Consider the following 21,668-nt stretch of genomic DNA (forward strand, 5'->3'; position numbering starts at 1 on the left):
GCTTTGGTCGGGTAAGCCTCAGCCCAGGCCAGCCCTCCGTGACTGGTCACCAGCGGTGGTCACTGGCAGCCCTTCCTGGGAGATGCTGTAACGCGCACACCCACACAGATTTTCCTCGGGAATGAATCTAGAGCGAGCAAAAACGCCACCACAACTAAACCATCACGCTCTTACTGCTTCAGACCTGCCGAAGAAGACGCCGTGATGGAGGAGAGCTGCCCCGTGCCGGGTTGGGGACGCGAACCCTCGACCTCAGCTTCTCCGTCATCGCGCGCCAAATCGCAGCTCCCGGGCGCACCACGTGACACGCACCTCCGCCATCCGCCGCGGCCTGACAGCACTTCCGTAAACATCGCGGCGGCTGAGTGACAGGGAAAGCGGCCAATCGCGGCGCGCGGAGCGCAGCGGGGCGGTAGTCTCTCCTGAGCGGCTCCAGCGCCGGACCGCGGGAACGGGAACGGTAAAAGTAACGGCAGCTGCGCGCGCCGCTGCGGGGCGGCGGGAGCGGAGCGGCGGGAGTTGTGGCCGCGAGGCGGGCGGCGTGAGCTCTGCTGCTTCAGCTCCGTCCTGCTCCGTGGAGGTGGCCGCGGGCCCTGACAGCCGGGCGCGCCTCGCCTCGCCGCGGGGCGCCGCTGCCGCGTCGGGCCTTGGCGCGGGGCGGGCAGGTCGGGGCAGGCCCGCCGGCCGGCCTGGCGTGGCCCTCCCCAGGTGCGGGCAGCGGCTGCGTGCGCCGCGGCGCTCCTCAGGGAGGCCTGCCCGGTGATCGTCCTGACCCGGTGATGGACGCGGCCCCTCAGGGGCGGGGAGCGCCCTGCCTCAGCTGCAGGTTTCCAGTGTTGGAGGGCGTGGTGGGATCTGTAGCTGCGCTTCAGACCCAATTTTTCCAGTTCATTCATGCTGAGTGTTAGCAGTTCTTTTCTACGTTTTTTTGAGTAAGGTATATTCTCTTCAGAACTTATTGTGCATGCTTAGTTTTGTTTGATGCTGATTTCTGCATGTCTCTTAATAATGATATTAAGCCATAAGCATATACAACAAAATATGCATGCCCTTGTACTTTTGCTTTTAATGGCATAATAAATGCTTTGTTTTACCAATTTATATTCTGCTGTGTTGTCACAGCCTTCTAATGGAGATAAAAGCAGTTGTCAGAAGATATGAAACAAGAAATAAGACAGCAGGAACAGAACTGTCATTATCCAAATCCCGAGTTGATTGGAGACGCACTAAAAGGGAGCTCATACTGTTTGACAGCGATGACGAATCCTCAGGTACATCTGAGGAGGAAGAACCTACCACATCGGAAGATGAAGTAGATGAGAAAGATGAAACTATTGTAAAGAACAGACTTTCAGATCAGGAAGAGAAAAGCCGTTGTGGCGAAGTAACAGAAGATGGTGAGGATGAGTACATCGTACCTGGGAAGCGTAAAAGGTTGAACACCTCTGTCTTGTATGACAGTGATGAAAGTGAGGGCAGTGATATACTTGTTAGAAAAGTTTTTGCTAAACGCCACTGTATAATGGATGAAGATGACAGTTCTGAAGAACATCAGCCTGTTAAAACCTGCCCTACAGAAAATGTTTCTACTAATAGGAAACAGAAAGTATTTGCAAAATTGAAAGAACTTGCAAGACAAAGAGCAACTTGGAGCAGTGAAAGTTGTGAGGTCTGGATTTTATCTTTCAAATGTAATTGGAGAAAATACTGAATGTAGGGCAAGGCAAAGACTAATAAATCAGTGGGATTTTCTTTATTTTGTTCTGTTTGTTATTCATGACAAATTAGTAGTTCTGTTACATTTTAACAATTGTCACATTAACTAAATAACAATATTGGTTGCTGAAAACCTTTATCTCGAGTTTAATTTTAATCACTGAGGATTTAAAAATTTAATTTGTTCTTTTGGGTATTCTGATGACTAAGCAGCTTAGCAGGTATGTTTCTTCTCTGCATAGTCAGAAAGGAAAAACTTTTTTTTTTTTCCAAGAGATGCATGAGAGCACTATCAAATTAGTTTTAGCAAGAAGCAAAATACCTGCTGAAGTAACTTAGAGATCTCATGTTAGCTTAATTCCTATGAATAGTTTGAAAAGAGGTACATAGAGATGACTGATTTAAAGCTAAACGTAATTGTCATCTAGGACAGAATGATGTATTTTTTGCAAACATTTTTTGTTAATTGAACAAATTATATTAGAAGGTCAAAAATCTTAACCAATATATGTAGTACTTTGTCAGTGCAAATACTGAAAATTCTTGTGTTTGAAATACTTTTAAAAATTTAAATAGGATTCTAATGGTGAAGGAGAAACAGAAGAGGAACCATTCTGTCACATGCCCCTCACACCAACAGAAGGTAGTGAAACTGACAGTGACAGCATGAAAGATTTCATAGTAGAAGAAGAGGAAGATGATGATGACAACACAGAGCACATAACAAGTGAAAACCAGCCACAACAGAAGAAACTAAATACATCAAATAGCGAGTTGCTGGCATACTATGTCCCACACCGTAAGATCTATATGTATATCTTGCTTGTAGTGCTGTGATAAATATTAGTGCACTGTAAATACAAATACTGTGTGAAGGATATGATAGTTTAAAAGCAGATTCCTAAAAGGCTGCAATTTATTGTGGAAGTACTCTGATTTCCACACTAAACTTTTACGGTCTTTCTGTATATTGTTAAAGGGAGGGTATAATTTGGGGGGAAGGAGGGGAAGCCTTGCTGCACAGATTTTTTTAAGTTGGTCTGATTTAGGTTGAAGAAGGCTAGCTATGATACAGTCATTCCTGGGGAGACCTATAAGAATCATCCTCCGTCTTGTGATATAGGCTATGAGCAGCTCTGTTAATTCTGGCCAGATTCTGTTCTGGAGAACGATGTAAAATTCTTGCCATGAGTTTGGGACTTTGGGGACTTGGGATTTTTTTTTTTTTTTTAATGTATTTTTATTCCATGGTGATGAGACTTGGGAGCACAGGTCTATAGGTGTTTCTGAATTCATTGGTCAATTACAGGCAAATTGTATGGATTGAGAAAACTTTTCGAGTTGATCTTTTATGAAAACTAGCATCTGGATGGAGCAGAGAGATTTGAAATGGAACTTTATACTAGTTATCTTACGCATTTTTTTGTTCAGAAGCAGGTATGTACTGATTGGACAGTTGGTGCTGCTGTAGATAGTCACAAGCGTTTGTGGTATTTCTTCCCCTGTAAAGACCTGAGCAGAATTGTGTATATTTGAAAGAAAGTAAGAAAAAAGAAAAAAAAACCAAAAAACAGACCATAAGCCTGGCCTGTTCTCATTTGCATTATTTCCTGCTATTCATAGGACAAATTGTTCTCTTCTTTTAGTGTTTGTAGCTCTACTTGCTGAAAGGACGTGTGACTTTAGGATGCTAAAATTCATTAAGATCATTGGGATGAGAAGCACTTTTTAAAGACAAGGACTTAAGAGTGTTGATGTTGTACACTGAAATTATTTTAAAATCCATATTTATATGACTTTAAAATTCTAAATTTACAACAATAGAAAAAAATCTTAAATGACTCTTACCATTGCTTGCATCTCTTTTTAAAAAAAAAAAAAAACCTGATTATTTTGCTTTCTTCCCAGTATCTCGCTGTGATCATTATGTACACTTCAAAAGAATAGTAAACGCTTTCCTCATAAATGCAATTGATGACACTTTCCTAAGCTCATTATATGGTAAGTAAATTGCATTAAATAATATAATAGTGCATTCAGAGTTACACAAAGACACTTATCCTAGGGAAAGATGTGTCTCCTGATTAGCGTATAGGACTGTGAGTCCTGAGATAGGGGTTTTGCTGCTCTGTAATTTTGGGGAAAAAAAAAAAAGTCTATCTGGAAAGGATAGACTAATCTTGGAAAAATGTGTGGATTTAATTCTTTTAAACTCAGAAGGCATTCTGAGATGTGGAGGAGTGTTACTGTGTTACTGATCAGCAGTAACAGTTCCAACATGAAAGCGAAATTAATTTCTAAGTAGATTATCTCAATGAAAACAATGCAAAGTCGGCTAGTTTGTGAATATGTATGCTTCATAGCTTTTTCTGAGGAACTTGGTAGATAATAAATAATTTTAGTTACGGCGATTACTGCACCCCTGGTTTTTTCTTTTCCTTTTCTTTAACATTTGTGCTTTCGGGTAAATAAATTTTAACTTCAGTCAGTACTTGTCTTGTTCTTGCTGAGGCAGTGCTTTTTGGCATTTGGTCTAATGGAGCTGTATGGCAACCTCACTTGTAGTTTCAGAAGCACTGTAAAGGTGGTATTAATGAGAGGACTGTCAGTGTCAGGCTGTGGAAGGAGTCAGCAAAGTGCCAAAGAGAGGAGGTTTTGGTGGTGTTGGGAACTAAGAGACTTGAGAAACTGAAGTATGGCACAGACTTTAGAATAAAAGCTGTGTACTGGATCTAAAAATATATTTCATCAACCCAGCTAGTTCTTTCAGGTGTTAATTTTGTTTTACCAAGTGGAAACAGACTTATGAAAGGTAGTTAAGCAACCTTTGCCAGCTTTTTGTTGGAATAGCTTCCTTCTATTTCAAATTGTATCTGCTCTGCAAAACTAACAACTGACTTTCAAGGTGCTGGAAGTAGATCAGCTATGCGGGTGAGTTGGAGGTTGTATTCTTTCTGAAGAATGTTGTATAGTGTGAAGATAGCCTAGCATTACAAAGATACATTTTTGTAACATAGAATGGATTTTTCTGAGTTAGTGGAAGTTAATCTCTTAATTAGTTTGTATCAAGAGCAGGTACTTCAGCATTGAGAAGTAGTATGCTTTTTATTGTGGGTGATTGGTCTAGCACAGCCTCTTCAAGTTTTTATTATAGTTGACTTACTGAAAATGTGCGTGCATAAAGTGAACATGAAAAAACAATTGTAAGTATAGTGTCTATAATGATAATTACAATTAACTGGTTTTACATAGAAAGCTAGATAGCCAGTGGTCCTTCTTGGTTCTGTTTCATTGATAACATCATTGCTAAAAGACTAGGGAAGGTAGCTGAATTAATTTGTATGTGTGTACATGCTGAAGCTCGAGACAGGATGAATTGGTCTGCACCTGTGAAAGTTCTGTTTAATTCCTGGAGTCCAGCACATATTTGTGAGACAGTTGTGGAACAGTGGTAGTTTTACTCATCCTCATACTTACTTCTTTTGCTTGACTAAGTATTTGGAGGTACTTGTGCTGCCTAACCGAAAGCATCTGACTGTGCTGCTAAAATTTAAAGGTCAGTTTCTATGTATTCTTTATAAATGGCAAAGAGTTATCAAAACTTCTGTGAAGCAGGTCAGAGCAGTTTGTTTTCATGGACTGCAACCTCCTCCCTTAAACATTATGAACAGCTTACATAAACTGGATAAAAAGCAAGGCACACTTCCCCCCCCCCCCCCTCCTTTTCCATACTTTAAATGGACTCAAGTGAATGGGTCTCTGTTTGGGGTGACAGCTCTTCTCATTAAGCTTGACTGTAGAGTTTATTCATGTACCTCTTGTGATACAGACTTTACAAATAATTAAATATATCAGTTTCTCAAAAATACATGGATCACTTTTATGGATAATACTAGTAAATGTGTTCAGTAATAATTTATTAAAATCATTCATAGTTCTTAGTATGCAGAAGCACAATGTCCTTGAAAATTTTGTTTGAAGAAACTTGTATAACATAAGGGCGGCCAGCAAATTAGTAATGACTCTCGCTGAACAGATGGAACAAGACAAAAGAAATATGCGCAAGATATGTTGCTTTCACTTCATTATCTGGATGACCGCTTCATTCAACCTCGTCTTGAGAACTTAATCTCTAGAAGTCGCTGGAAAGATCGATACAAGGTATGTAGCTTTTACTTTAAATAGTGAAGTGGGCTCCAAGTCATATTATTACTGAGGGGTTTTTTTAATACTGTAATTCTCTGTAAAGGTACAATAATTGCTATAATTATATGTACTTTTAAAATAGAAAACCATTGTTCTTTAACTTATGTAACTTTTGATAATTATATCGGAAGTATTTTATGTGTTCATAACCAGATAAACATTCAAGTAACAGAACAGAATCTATTCTCATTATGTGAATGCTTTCCCTGCTAACTTCAGCAGATGACTTTTTGATTTTTTTATGACTTTCTAAATGTTATAACACAATTTCTTCCTCCTCCCACAAAAAGATAAAACCAGTATGTTCATAATTAACCTTCTACTACTTCAAAAGAAATGAAGTCAATATACAGTAACTTAGTCATTGTATCTGAATTACTAGACTAGCATGTATGATAGGTGTGGTGATCTAATAATCACTGTAATAATGGAGTATGACCAGTGGAGAGATACAGGGTATTCATTTGTAGCAGACCAACTGATATAGTTGCACCCCCAGCCCGTCAAACAAAAGAGAGATGAGATAAAAATAAGTGCCAGGATGCAGGAGCCGTTCTTTAGGTCTGAAGTTGGAAGAAAGAATTAACAAATTAGACCTGAGTGAAGTGTTGGAAAATGATTGAGAAGGTATATGTTCACAACTGAATGGTAAAAGAGTTCAGATTTTAATCTCATTGGTTTCTCGCACACTAATTTGCTCACACTAAGGCTACTCAGCAGCCTATGTGAGGCTCTTTAATGTTGTTTGAAATCTGTTTTTCAGGAGCGTGTGGATTGTTATCCAGATGTTCGCATAATCTTGAAAAATCGAGAAAGTAAGTCTTGTCAGGCCTGTGAATTGAATCGGCATTGTAAGTTTAATGTGCTGCTCTCTGGAAAGCTTTATAATAGTAGAACTTTGGAAGTGGATGACTTCATGTCGGATGACAAACAGGTACTTCAAACAAGCACCCTATATAATTATTTTAAGCTTTGTCTAGTGTTACATAAAATTATACAAAGAATAGAAATCCTATCAACATATCTAATGTCTATAACGCTAGCAGCAAGAGTTAAGCTACTGTACTTCCATGTCTAAACCCTATTAGTTTTAAAAATACGAGGACCACTTTGCAGTTTGGAGGAGTCTTAGATTTAGCTAAGAATTATGAAGGAAGTTCCTGTGAAACTTTAAAGGCTGAATAGAGGCATTCCCGTCCACCCTCATCATTCTTTCTTATGTGTTGGGAAAAAGGTAATAAAAAGTATTCTTAGATGAACCTAACTTCTATCAAGAAAATAAACCTGATGGGTTTTTGTGACCTTTGTTTTTGCCTGCATCACAATGATCAGTGTGCTGCTTCCTCCCCACTTTTGCCACTTAATATTAGTACCTGGTGCAGCACATGTCCTTGCACTACAGTAAACGCTAGTAAGTATACCCAACCATGAGCTGGACTTCATGATAAAGAAGTTAAAGGATTCTGAGATATACAGTAGGGTTTATTGATAATGCTTACCCCTCAAGTCAAAATTGACACTTGCCTCAATTTTTCCTGTTTCAAATGTCTACAGTCTGAGTCTCATCCAGGGCAAGAAGGAAACTCTGGGTACATGGCATCCTACACATCCTGCTCAGCGTGCTTGTCTGTCGTGGTGCATGGGGAGGCAGTCTGAAACTGTGTGTCAGAGGCCCACAGCACGCATGAAGATTCACATACTAACCAAAGTTCTCATATGAGCCCTTGAATCAGTTATTTCTAAAATAGTTTTCTGTTTTGTCAGAGAGCATTTAATAGAAGATTGATAATCTTAAAACTTAAAGGAAGGAAAATAAATTGTAAAGAAATTACACAACTGAGTGATGCTCTGAACATGCCTGACATTCCTGGTTTTTACTAAGTACCTGAGAAATACTATGAGGGTTTTTTTAATCCTTAATAGATCCTGTTTCTGTATGCCAGGAGCCTGAGGCTTTAAATCAAGAATGACATTTGCTTTAGATTTACGTATATTCTAAATATTAGAATGCCTTTTCACTGAAATTAGATCACTTGAAAGCCCTTTACCTTTGTGTGTGCCTATAATACCCTTAAGACTTACCCAGCAGGATTGTTTTGCTATCTTGCTTTGATTGGCTTTCAGAAACATTATAAAAATAACTTTCTGTATAATGGACAATCATCTCCATTGAATTATTGTGTTTTCTCTTTTGTTACAAGTAAGGTTTGTTCTACACTGGATCACTAGGTTGCTAATTCTGTGCCTACTATGCCCCTAGCATTTGGAGCATCCATGTGCACCCCCAGCACTGTTTGCTCTAGGTCAGGTAGAGTGAAATAGTGTCACTGTCATTCTCATAGTCCAAGTGCAACCTAGTCAGAATTTACTGCTTCATTCTTTAGATTTTTTTCACATCTGCTATTTCCCATGTAGCTATTCACTCAGGACAAAGTATCTTGACATCTCAGTTGCACTGACACTTGAAACTGCTGACCTCCTTTTGAGAATACTTGTTCCTAACTGCTTTGATACATTTTATTAGAGCCTTTTTCTTATTATTGCGTTATCAGAACTACATGTCCAAACTAGAAAACATTTCCATTTAAGCAGTCTTCTGTTTTTTTTCTTCCTTAGTTGTCTCTACGTTTTAGACTAAATGAGATTTTTGGAATGAAACATATTTTTCGTGTCGTTACATGATGTTGCGCTAGGCAGTCATTCTAGATGACTTGAGCAATCAATTTTGTTATATTTCACAGCTGAGACTTTTGAAGACCTGGACTCTTAAGAACCTGGGTGTTCCTAGTACTTAGGGATCTTCCCTTCAAACTTGCAACTACCAATAATTGTTATGATTAGGTATGCATATGACCTTAAGTAATGTAATTCATGACCTCTTATGATAAATTCAAAGCACATGATTTGTCAAGAATAAAATACTGCTGCGGTTGTGTACCAAGCTGATATCCAAGTTCTGCCTTTCTTTCCTTTAAGGAGGTATAGAAGGTATATTCCTTTTCTTCCTGAGTGTAAAAGAATCTTTGAATACAGCTGAAGTTCCTCACAGTATTTGCTGAACAGAGAAAAGTGTCAGAACAAGTTGTATTTACAATATATTTTGTAATGTGGTATAATAGGATTTCTTGTATAAAAATAAAGTGAGGTCTTTATCAAACTGGACGTACGCCTTACTGAAGCTCAAGCCTATATTTTTTGGATCTTTGCAAATACTTGAACTTAGAGATTTGAGGGGTGTCAGTGTGATTATCATTATGTCATCCTACTGCATTCTGTGTGTAATGCAGAATCTAGGCAAATCTGTGCCACAGGTTTTTTTTCTTAAATAGATTACAGACCCTTCTAAGCGGTAGTTGTTAATACTCTGCTTTGATAAATCTGTGTATGCATGATAGTCAAGAGAGCTAGGCTTTCCCAGCAAGGCTTTTCCCCTTGTTTATTGCAGGAGAACAGTAAGTCCTTGGCAATCATACTAGCACTGATACTGCAGTCCATCGTACAGTCCTTATTCTTCCTTACATATGGGTCTCTAAATCTAGGTCACTAATTTAAAAAATTTCAGGTTTTCATGGGAATCATGGGCCTTACCTAAGCAAAACTGAACTACCACAAGGATTTATTCTTTACTCAACTTCCAACTTAACTGTGAAAATTACAGTAGCAATTCCCCCACTGCTGTCCAAATGCTGTCCTGTGGTAAAGCATTGGCTATTTTTCACTTTGGAAAAAACTTGAAATATCCTCCTGAATATTAAACTAACTTGCTAGCTCATTTTTGACCTCTTCAGCTTAACAGTAGAAAATTAGAGCTTTTTATATCCTGTTTACCCCAGCATCTGGTGAGACGCCTGCCATGTGCATGCTCAGTATAGCTCAGGGGCTGTAGAACAGACCAAGGAGAGACAGTTAAGTAATTTTTGATAGTGACTTTGTAATGCAGCTTTCATGTTCTTATGGTGACCTGTACTTTAGACTGCTGAAGATACTGTTCTCAAGTAGTCTTTGAAGTTCTGCTGGCAGTGCATTGATCAACTTGTCCTGCCAATTGAGGGGAAAAAAAAAAAAGGAGGAAAAAAGAAAAAACGCACACAGAGCTACATAAAACTGGCACTTCAAGAACTTAATTGACTGAAAGAGAAGGCAGTTCAGCACTGGCAGATCAGATTGAATGGAAACATGTAGTTGGAATATTTTCTGAAGTTTTATTTGAAAATACCTGAGAAAAGTGGATGTGGAGAGAACAAAAACAGACCTCCAACCCTTTTCTGCATAAAACTTTCCTTTTCTCTCATCTCTGAAGTATTCTGCTTTGCCAGTAGAAAGAGAAGAGACGAGAAACATCTGTTCCAGTTTTGCTTAGGCTTGTGGTGATTGTTCTGTCTGTGACTGCCAGTTCCCATTCCTCCGTAGTTGGGGAGAATCGAACGGTTTGGAGATAAAGGTGTCCCTCACACTTCTTTGCTTGCTGTGTCACCTGGATTATAAACTGTTTTTACTCTCGGTCTTGGTGTTCTACTTCCATTTATAATCATGTTAGAGGACATGGATTCAGCTACTACATGTTGTGCTATTGTCGGACTATGCTCCTGCATTCCATACAAAGTGATTTAACACAACTTTGGCTGATATGGCCAGCTTGAGTAGATAAGTTAAGCATTAGGACAGAGTCACTGAGAACTGCAAGAGGAAAAAATTAGAATGAGTACAGTACTGAGATTCTTTCCAAAGCTGCATTCTGAAATAGCATTGTATTTTTAGACAATCTTTCTCGCTTTAAAAACACAATACATAACTACATTTATATGATATTTAGCTATTTGCCTCTGGCATTTCTCCAATATAGAAATACTTTATACTTTGCACATAAATGAACTATGAAACTCATTGCCACAAGATACTTTGGAAGTGAAAAGTGTTACGGTCCCAAGAGGGGTTAGACAGGTTCTCGGGGAGGCCTCTGGCACACTGTGGAACATGATAGTTAGGGTGATACAGACTGTCTTAACTGTTGACTGCTAGAAGCTTTGTGGTAATGTTATCATCATTCTGGTGTTCGTCTTGCATCTTACACTAACTTCCTAAACAATCTCCTGCTGGCTGTTGTCACAGGGGAAGAACTGGGCCATCAGTTTGATACAAGATGGTATCTCTTATTTTACATCACATAATGTTCCAGATGCCACACCTCATTCCTTGGGATGCTTGAAAAGTTTTGAAATGCTTTGTGAAACACTGCAGCTCAGTTCTTGATGGTTTCAGTATTTCAAATTTCCAGAAGTACCATTTCAATGAATCAAGGTTATACAGTGGTTGGTAGGTCTTGTACTTTAGAAGCACCTGTAAGCACCAAACACAAGTCTTAGCTTTTCAGTTATAGGAAGAGTAGAAAATGGAGCTGCATGTAGGTACATTTACATGACCAGTAGAGAATTGCAATATAGGAATAGGAATTTTTTTATCTCAAGGTGGTAAAAATTTAATAACCATCTACTGAAGGTCAGATCAAAAGTTCTTTTAGGTGAGTGTGTCTCACTTCAGTGATATTATACCTACTTGTGTTTGTGGAACTGCTGGTTAATACATTTAAGAAATTAAGTATATTCATATATTTAAGGAAATACATAAATAATACATAGTTTATATAATATTTATAAATATAAATATGCTTTTCTGTTATTGTCAGATAGATACTGTTAGTGCTAGGTTTTACAAGTAGGTCAGGTGTTCTGGGGAACTGCTCACAGATGCAAACATTTAGTCATGCATTCAGAAAAGCTTCCTGAAAACGTTGGTTGTAAGCATTAATTAAAACTTAACTTTTTCATAACTTAAAAGAGTATTCAGATTATTACCAATGGCAGCAATAAAGGCTATCACTCTTGTGGCTCAAAAGAGATGATTTTGTAACATATAACATGGTTGGTTTTTTGATATATGTGCATGTGATCTGAAATAAATACCAATAACATTGCAGCTTGCATCACTGGTGCAAAAGACCTTTAGCCATTTACCTGCTTGTTACTTGCAAAGGTATGATAACTGTCCAAAACAATGCTGCCTTTGAAAGATAAGTTGTTGTTTGAGGTTTTTTAGTAAAACTAAATCAGTTTCTCCTGTATATATCAGGAGCTGAATTTCTTCATGCATGTATTAGTTATATTGCTTTTGTGTGTAGAAAACCAGATGTCCAAAAACCAGCCAGATGTAGATTTCTTACCTGATAGGCTTTGTCTCCATGGCTTGGAGTAGTGATCAGTGCACCTGTGAGTCATTTACAGGGAATAGGTACATCTTCTGATTTGCTGTTGTACATACTCTGACAACTCTTGTAGAAATGGAACAAAAATTACTCTTGTGAAAGGCAGGATGTCCTTAAATGCAGATGAACTTTGACTCTTTCTCCCTCCCCACATCTCCGATTTCATATCTTCTTAGGGAAGATTTAGATTTTTGCCAAAGATTCTTGTAACCAATACATTACTCAGTATTTTCAGGTAAGCACCTTCACTGCTTAGTATCTTTGTATAAAATCTGAGTTCAAGGTATGTGCAAATACTTGCCTGTATTTAATGTTAGTGCTGATAGAGAATAATACTCTAATCCATGCTCTGATTTTGTACTTAACATGCATCTTTACCATTTGTTTATCGATAAATACTGCTGTAAAGAAAACTGTTAAGTTAGACGGTTCTGTCTTTTCTGCATGGAATTTGTAGAAGTAAAACTAGTAATAACCAGGAGATGCAGAGGCTTTGGTACAGCGTTATGGTCTAGCTATACTTCCCAGGCAGTTGCATATTAACATTTGTGTTGTGTAAAACCTCGGTTTTCAGATTTCATGTTTATGAAATCCAATCTCTCTATATTAAATATATATTTCTAGGCGTACGTCTGTCTGTATTCATATGTATTTCTTGAAGAAATACTGATTATTCGGTCTACAAAATGCTAGAACTAGTATTTCATTTCCCTAGGAAGTACTATGTATTAAGCAAAAGTATTCAAATAATTTCTCTTCCTGTGCGTTCAGTCTGATGGTTGTCTAAAATGTTAGTGATTCTGTAACAAAGTTCCACCAGAAGACAGGAAAGATACTACAAGTTACAAACATGGTTGTGTTTGCAAGAAAACAGTACTGATAAGCTGCCGTTGCATAGACTTGCTGGTTGCCTGCTTGCTCAAAAATTGTTCTGCTGTGGCTGTGAAAACTAGATGGTTTTGCATGGATTTTATGCATGTAGTGTCATTCTGTTTATTTCATTATTCAAAAAATCTTCTTGGAGTGACTGATAAAATCTTACTAGACTGACTTAGCCATTCTTTATATTGTCAAGATAGTCACAATTCTATCGAGAGAATAATGTGTTCGCTTTGGCCTAGGTTTTGAAGGTTGGCGTGGTATGTGCAAATCGTACAAGAGTTTATCATAATTTGAAGCACTTCAAATACAAGTTGTATATGGATTGCAGCTCTATTACTGAGTTGGATGGTGTTGAGGATGAACCAGTCAAAGACACAGTCACACGGCTTTTCAGCCATTTGGAAGACAGTGGGTGGATTCAGAAGGTACAACTGAGTTATTTGGTGTATCCTTCTCTAAGTAGATAGAAGTAAACTGAGATAAAATGTCTGATTTGACTGATCAGTTCTGAATTACTGGGCTTCAAAAATATAACTCAGCTTAACCATTCATCCACTTCTGCTGACCCAGTCTGTCAAACAGTGGTATGCTGTTGCGTTCACACAGACTTTGTGTAAACTTTTGACATGAAGCTTTTTGACAGCTGCCTGATCTCTGGGCTGTGGTGGGCAGGCTCCTGTTTCATTTGAAAGGAGCAACATAACAAACTCAAGCTGTAACTTAGGGAGAGTGGAAACACGTATGTGAGGCACAGCAAGGATATTTTACTCTTCTGTTTATACTGAAGTACTATGAATTATTCAGAAACATTTTATGAACTGTTTTAAAACAACTGGTAGTACAATTGTATTTAGCAATCTTTCAGATATCATTGCTTCTGAATTATTGGCATGCTTGTTAATGTACTGAAGAAAAAAAACAGTCTATGTAATTCAGTTATTAAACATTGATAAAATAACACAAGTTTTATTTTATTTGCAGAGATATAATGATCTTGAAGACTATATGAATGATGCAGACAATTTCCAAGAAGAGAAGATGGATTAAGAGGTCATATAGCTCTTTGAAAGACATCTTGTAAAAATTTGAATGGCCTGCTTTATCTGCATATACTTTATCTCTGCTTGGCCTTCAAGATTCCTTTTAGGTTGTTACACTTAAATCTGTATGCCTTTAAAGTACTGTTTGAGAATGTGCTGTATTTTTTTTTTTCTCATCTGTGTCAATAGTAACTTGACAGGGATTACCAAATCAGTCCTTCCAGTCTTACTGCATAGGTTACTTTAAGTTTCCTTCTGTTCTTAAAAATAACACCTCAATATTTGTTTATTTGTGAAATAAAACTCCCACCTATTTATATTGAGCTGTACCATAGGGAAAGTAGGAGATGCTGAGACCTTTTTCAGTAGGTTATTTGGAAGGGTAAAGCTATGTTATACAAGAACATATGACGTGCGTCTTACCTTTTTTATTGCTCGTTATATGTAAGGAAGTCCAACCATTTAGAATGATAGTTACAATAAACGCGACCTGATGTAAAGATATTTCTCTCTTCTGAGGAATCAGTATAGGCTGTTGCAAGGCAACAGAGGAAATACTCTGCAGTCCTGACTACGTCTGCAGCACAGTAGTCATTCCTCTCTTTACAGAGTAGGTGATGAGTCATATTATAGGCGTCATACAGACTGAGTCTGGCTTAGCAATCTAAATGAACAGTTGGGCACACAGTGCTGTCTCTGATAAGCGGCTGGAGCAATTTACTGAGATTTTAAACATCAAATTACTTTGTGCAAACATAGTGGCCACAACTTGCAGTAACTAAAAAATTAAGAGAATGGATTGATATGGCCATGCAAGATAAGCAAGAATTATTCCAGTGTAACTTAGCAGAAAGTAGGAGTTATTCTGAATTGTGATGCATGGCTTATCTGAATTGCATGAAGTTCAAATCAGAGTTCTTTGGAACCAGGGGAGTAGATTTTTTGAGTGAGGAAGGGTTAAGTACTGTGTTGTCCATTCTTAGAAATTGGACATGAGCTGGCACTGTGCGCTTGCATCCCAGAAAGCCAATTCTATGCCAGGCTGCATAAAAGGAAGTGTGGCCCGCAGGTCCAAGGAGGTGATTCCCCCAACTACTTTTGCTCTCATGACACGCCTCCTGGAGTGCTGCATCCAGCTCTGGGGTCCCCATCACAATAAAGACATGGACCTGTTAGAGCGGGTCTAGAGGAGGCCATGAAAATGGTCAGAGGACTGGAACACCTCTCATATGAAGAAAGGCTGAGAGAGTTTGGGGTTGTTCAGCCTGGAGAAGAGAAGGGTCTGGGTAGACCTTACTGTGGCCTTTCACTGCTTAAAGGGTGCTTATAAGAAAAATGGAGAGACATTTTTACCAAGGCCTGTAGTGACAGGCAACAGTTTTAAATGGAAAGAGGGTAGGTATAGATGGACAAAAGAAGACATTTCTTATGAGGAAGGTGGTGAGGCACTGGAACTGGTTGCCAGAGTTGTGGCTGCTCCCTCCCTGGCAGTGTTCAAGGCCAGGTTGGACGGGGCTTTGAGCAACCTGGGCTAGTGGAAGGTGTCCCTGCCCATGATGATCTTTAAAGACATCACAGAATCATCTAGGTTGAAAAAGACCTTGAGGATCATCAAGTCCAACCATTAACCTAACACTATTCTCAACCACACCATATCTCTCAGCACTATGTCAACTCGACTCTTGAACACCTCCAGGGATAGGGACTCTACCACTGCCCTGGGCAGCCCCATTCCAACACCCAACAACCCCTTCTGGAAAGAAATGCTTCCTAATATCCAGTCTAAACCTTCCCTGGCACAACTTGAGGCCATTCCCTCTTGTCATATCACTTGTTACTTGGTTAAAGAGGCTCATCCTCAGCTCTCTGCACCCTCCTTTCAGGGAGCTGTAGAGGGTGATGAGGTCTCCCCTCAGCCTCCTCTTCTCCAGACTAAACCCCCCCAGTTCCTGAGTACAGGGGTAAGATCCCTTCCCTGTCCCTGCTGGCCACACAAGCCAGGATGCCATTGGCCTTCTTGGCCACCTGGGCACACTGCTGGCTCCTGTTCAGCCAGCTGTCAATCAGCACCCCCAGGTCTCTCTCTGACTGGCAGCTCTGCAGCCACTCCTCCCCAAGCCTGTAGCGCTTCTGGGGGTTGTTGTGGCCCAAGGGCAGCCCCCAGCATTTGACCTTATTGAAACTCCCCCAGTTGGGCTCAGCCCATGGCTCCAGCCTGTCCAGGTCTCTCTGCAGAGCCTCCCTACCCTCGAGCAGATCAACAGTCCTGCCCAACTTGGGGTCATCTGCAAACTGACTGAGTCTGCACTCGATCCCCTCGTCTAGATCATCAATAAAGATGTTAAACAGGAGTGGCCCCAACACCGAGCCCTGGGGGACACCACTCGTGACCGGCTGCCAACTGGATTTAACTCCGTTCACCACAACTCTTTGGGCCCGGCCATCCAGACAGTTTTTTACCCAGCAAAGCGTGTGCCCATCCAAGCCGTGAGCAGTCAGTTTTGCCAGGAGAATGCTGTGGGAAATGGTGTCAAAGGCCTTGCTAAAGTCAAGGGAAACAACATCTACAGCCTTTCCCTCATCCAATAAGCAGGTTGTCCTGTTGTAGAAGATCAGGTTTGTCAGGCAGCACCTGCTTTTCATAACCCCATGCTGACTGGGCCTGATCCCCTAGTTGCCCATTATATGACTTTTAATGGCACCCGAGATGACCTGCTCCATGACCTTCCCTGGCACCGAGGTCAGACTGACAGGTCTAGAGTTTCCTGTATTGTCCTTCCTGCCTTTCTTGTAGATGGGTGTCACATTTGCCGCCCTCCGGTCCGATGGGACCTCCCCAGTTAGCCATGATTTCAGGTAACTCATGGACAGCGGCTTGGCGAGCACATCTGCCAACTCCTTCAGCACCCTTGGGTGTAACCCATCCGGTCCCACAGACTTGTGTGCATCCCAGTGGCGCAGCAGGTCTCTGACCACCTCCTCTTCAACTGCGCTGCCCTCAGTCTGCTTCCCCTCCCCATGTCCCCGCTCATGAGGCTGGGTGTCCGGGGAACAGCCAGTTCCACTGCTAAAGACTGAGGCAAGGTAGGCGTTGGGCACCTCAGCCTTTCCCTCATCCCTTCCAACCCAAACCATTCTATGATTCTGACCCTGTACTTTGTGCTACATATAAAAACAATTAAATGTAGCCTAAGATAAGATGCAGGGTGCAGGGTTTTGAATCCATTTAGGGATTGTTCTTACATCCTGCTGTATGCAGATACTCTCTTATTAGTCTTTCATGGCTGAGTAACTTAGGGAAGATTCTTTTAACAAGTTGTTGTCTCGAAATCAAAATTAATGAAACCTAATTTCTTGTGGATTTGTACATATAGGTCACATAGCTCTTTGAAAGTCATCTTGTAAAAATTTGAATGGCCTGCTTTATCTGCACACATTTTATCTCTGCTTGGTCTTCAAGATTCTTTTTAGGCTGATACATTTAAATCTGTATGCCTTATAAACTACTGTTTGAGAAAGTGCTGGTTTTTTTTTTTTCTCATCCCTGTCAATAGTATCTCAAAAGTGTTACCAAATCAGTCCTTCCAGTATCGATTTGTCCATAAGAAATCCCCACATTCATGATGCAGCTCTCCTGGTAACAAATATGGCTGATTGGCTAGGCTGCTGCTACCAGGTGTATTGCTTCATGGTGAACATCTGTTGACATTTTTCCGTAGCCACCAGATTCTGTATCTTCGATTTGTCATTCAGTACTCTTTGTCCTGCATTCATTGGACGAAATGAACTGCTTTTATGTTTTAAGGGTTGAAATTCAGCAATGGTTTATATGCTATTACAGTGAGCTAGTATCATCAGTTTTTCCTTGTACCACTTACAGATACAAGATTTACAGACCAAGATGAAAAATCCCAGTAAACAGATTGAAATTTACTCTCAAGTTGAAGATATTATTTCCATACCTTAACTGTGCATTAGATACATAAATATTCTGAGATTTGATATATCTTCTACCTATCTCCCTGGTTACCAAAGCTGAAGGAAATCTCTATTCTCTTTCCTTTTTCATCCTTGTTCTTCCGGGAATAGTGGTGGGAACATACACATCAACTTAAAAGTACTTAGGAATTTGTCTCAAATATATCCCTTTTAGGAAAAGTAATGCCCCTTGATGCTCCACTTCTTTCTGTTAATAAAATCGCTGTACACTTTTGTTGGCTACTCTAGAATAATAACATTTATGTTTGGTGTAATTTTATTCTTACAAAGGAAAACTGTTCCAAAATAAATGAGGTTTGTACTACATAATGGAGTATGCTCTCTCAGAGCCTTCCTGACTGGTCTTAATTTATGCTACCTTCTGAATTTTCTGGAAACTCGTGAGACAGTACAATTGGTATTTAAAAATTTTGCTATCAGAATGAATGGTTGATTTATCATTTTGTCACATTTAAACTGTTTGCTACCAAGTCAAAAAATAAGTTTGGGAAATTGTGGCTTGCTGAGTACTGATAGTACCTCAAGAATACATACATTTTGATTGAAAATGAAAACTGACAAATTGTTCCAGTGATTAGTTTTACTCATTTTTTAATCCCTACCACATCCCGGATCATGGTTCTCACAGCCTCTTTGTTCACCTAAAAAGTGTAAGCTATCTACTTCTTTCTTGTTCCTGCAGGCATTTTTTTCCAGATATATGTTTTTCTGTCTCTAACAGGGATGAAAAAGTATCCTGTTAGAGCTTCTTGGAAGAAAGTGCCTCCATAGCTTTGCTTATCTTGTCTGTGACATCACCAGTTGGAGTAAGAAAATGTCTAGAATTGACATCGCTGATTTCTATTTCAGTAGGAAACTGGTAGTTGATTTGGCTTGGGAGGGGCTGACATAATGTTTCTGTGTGTACAGTCTCTCTTAAACTTTGATATTCCCCTCACTGAAATTGGAGGAAGTGATCATATTTTTGTGGCTCTTGTTTTACCTGAAGTGTTTCTACAAGACAGAGAACGTGAAGTATTATTGCATCATCTTTACATTTGTCTTCACCACAGGAAATGAAAAGATTGTTTAGAAGAGCCATATATGTGAAGGTGTAGATCAAATTTTCCAGGACAGACTGCAAATGCTAGTACTTGGTACAGCATGAAGTACAGAGAAGACTCTTACCCCCTGAGACTTCCTATATATAGAAATATGCAGTAAGAATATTTCTAGCAGAAAGATTTTTTGCAAATATCTAATGATGGGAGAAGCCAGAAATCTGACCAGTCTTTCATACTTCCTTTTCCACATTAGAGAATTTGAGTGGAGTTAGGGGGTGAGAGAATATAATGTTAGTTCCGATAGGACATTTTAAATTGTCTTTAGTGTTAATTTTTGAAGTAGTAGCTCTAATTAAGATAAAGTACCTGTCTTAATGGAACAATGGAGAGAGCTCAGTATGTGATTAACTGGGCGCGGGTGATTAATGATCATACTTAGAAGTTACTTCAGTTCCTGTAATGTTTCGATAATCTGCTCTAGTTTAAATTCTGTAACTGGAGACTGTGATAATGATAAAGTTCACACGAGGTATTTAGGCACAGGATCAGGCATACTAATGTGATGTGTTTCTGAGAGAGAAAGCCCTTTTCAGGCTATATTCTATGTCCAGTTCTTGCAGGGAAGTATGAAAATAAATTATTTTTATCCTCGTGTTCCTCAGTTTTTGGAAAGTCATTTGTGGATCAAATAGGATGGTAAACTTTGCTAATAGTAGATAGCTGTTACTGTCATTTTTTCTGACAGTGAAGGCTTCTCCTGTTCCCCAAAAGCAGCTATTTCTAGCAGTTCAGCAGGCAATTACAGGCAATTCCCATGCTTAATTCTTCTGGTTTACTTTTATTTGGATAAATAAATACTTGTAGTTTTATCCTTCTTTAAGTCTGTCTGAATAAACAGAGTGGGTGTGTTAGATAAACACATGTAAATACAATACTGCTCCAAGAGAAATATCCAGCACACACAAAATAGACTTTATAAAGTTGAATTCTTTCTGATTCTGCTTTGAGAAATAAGAAATACCAATTTCTAATCTGAATCTAGAGGAGAGACAAAAGAATATAAGAAAGTATGATCTACCAGCCAAGGAATAGTATGAGAAATATGTGAAATGCTACTGAAACCTTCGCAGTGGCTCCACTTCCCTGAATAGTGTATGTGAATTTTGGTATTTTTCTAGGTAGTAAGTAATGGCATGGGGTTGTTTTGGTTTGGGTTTTTTTCCCCTGTTGTTTATTAAATAAAATGTAGACATGGTTTCTTTAGGTTGCTTTGGGGATTATATTCTTTAAAGAATTAATGTGTGTATCGAGATGGCTTATTTTACAGTGTAACTGGAGCAGTAATTGCATGCACCTTGTGCCCAAAATTTAAGGACAATAAAACCGACTCAGGTGCGGTCAGACTCTACTCCAAATAGTTTACTAGGTGAGCTGCATGGTACGCAAATGGCATGGTACATGAGCCTACCGAGCTGGGAATAGCCCAGGAAATACATGTACACATAACTGTAGTCATTCAAAATGGGTAAGAACCCTCACTGAAAGCAAGTAATGGAAGTGGCTGAAAATTCAAAGCTCCAGTTTGCCAAATCCTCTGCAGGACTGATATTAAGCGTGTGCCATTACGGTGGAGGTAATGTAACTTCGAAGTAATTTGATACGGGATTTCTAAACACAGATGAACAAGGTATGCGCCTATATTTAAGCATGTACTCAAGTTTTTAAGTGACATAGGTTCAGCACAGTCTTTTTGTTCCATTTTTGGAAAGTTATTAGCACAATGGAGTGTCTGTGGTGAGAATTCCTGGCTGTGAACCCAGCACAAGTAAGTGCTTTGCTGGTCTGGAAGGGGCTGATGACTTAGGGGACTCAGAGCTTCGACCACAGTAGTGAATTCACACAGAAAAAATGCTCAAGCATGACAGCTTATGTGAGATTACAATATCATGTAAAAAGGTCACAAATTAATGTAGACATAAAGAAAAGAGTAATTAATTATTCATGACCTGTTATGTTACTGTTTATCATGTGTGTTTATTAGAATGCCATGACACGAACCGCAAGTGATGTTACAATGATGTTTTAAGAACTGTTTGCTTTTAAGAAAACTGACAACTAGGCAACCAAAAACGATCGCAGTATCCAGGGGCTGGTAACATTAGGCAGGGTCTTCTGGATAAGACTTGAAAAGCTGAGGCATGGATTTAAGGTATTTTCTTCTATGAAACGCCAGGGGCAGCATTTGCTGCGTATTGAGCGACCGGGACTTGCAGTGCAGCCCTGCAACCAGCTGTCTCTCGCCCTGAAAGGGATATATTAAACCACAAACACATGAGATGCTGCTTGGCAAAAAGTGAATCTTACACGTCTGAAGTTAAAATTCAAAACCTTTGATTTGAAAGATCATTTTCTGAGTTCTGCAAAATCTTGTAAGAGAGAGAGAACTCTTGCAGCTACCCTGGTATCTTGTGGAGCAGCACCACCGATCTCATATTCCCACAGCAACTTTGAAAACCCCAGCCA

The 21,668-nt window shown here is 39.5% G+C and overlaps 1 protein-coding gene across 3 annotated transcripts; it reads left to right on the forward strand.

The window, feature by feature from the left end:
• The first annotated feature begins 391 nt into the window (after positions 1-391).
• On the forward strand, positions 392-20,059 carry CCDC82 (coiled-coil domain containing 82). 3 transcript variants are annotated; one of them, XM_074916811.1, is made up of 8 exons: positions 392-460; positions 1,123-1,669; positions 2,293-2,515; positions 3,625-3,717; positions 5,753-5,877; positions 6,686-6,856; positions 13,303-13,488; positions 14,045-20,059. In XM_074916811.1, exons 2-8 carry the CDS (start codon positions 1,130-1,132, stop codon positions 14,108-14,110), a joined length of 1,404 nt encoding a protein of 467 aa, XP_074772912.1. In that variant the 5' UTR covers positions 392-460; positions 1,123-1,129; the 3' UTR covers positions 14,111-20,059. The 3 variants fall into 3 exon arrangements, with proteins under 3 accessions (XP_074772912.1, XP_074772904.1, XP_074772921.1); XM_074916803.1 differs by lacking the exon at positions 392-460 and adding an exon at positions 511-937; XM_074916820.1 differs by lacking the exons at positions 392-460; positions 14,045-20,059 and adding an exon at positions 511-937 and having other exon boundaries at positions 7,477-13,435.
• The last annotated feature ends 1,609 nt before the right edge of the window (positions 20,060-21,668 follow it).

This window comes from Athene noctua, chromosome 1 (genome assembly GCF_965140245.1).
Source record: "Athene noctua chromosome 1, bAthNoc1.hap1.1, whole genome shotgun sequence".
Classification (NCBI taxonomy): domain Eukaryota; kingdom Metazoa; phylum Chordata; class Aves; order Strigiformes; family Strigidae; genus Athene; species Athene noctua.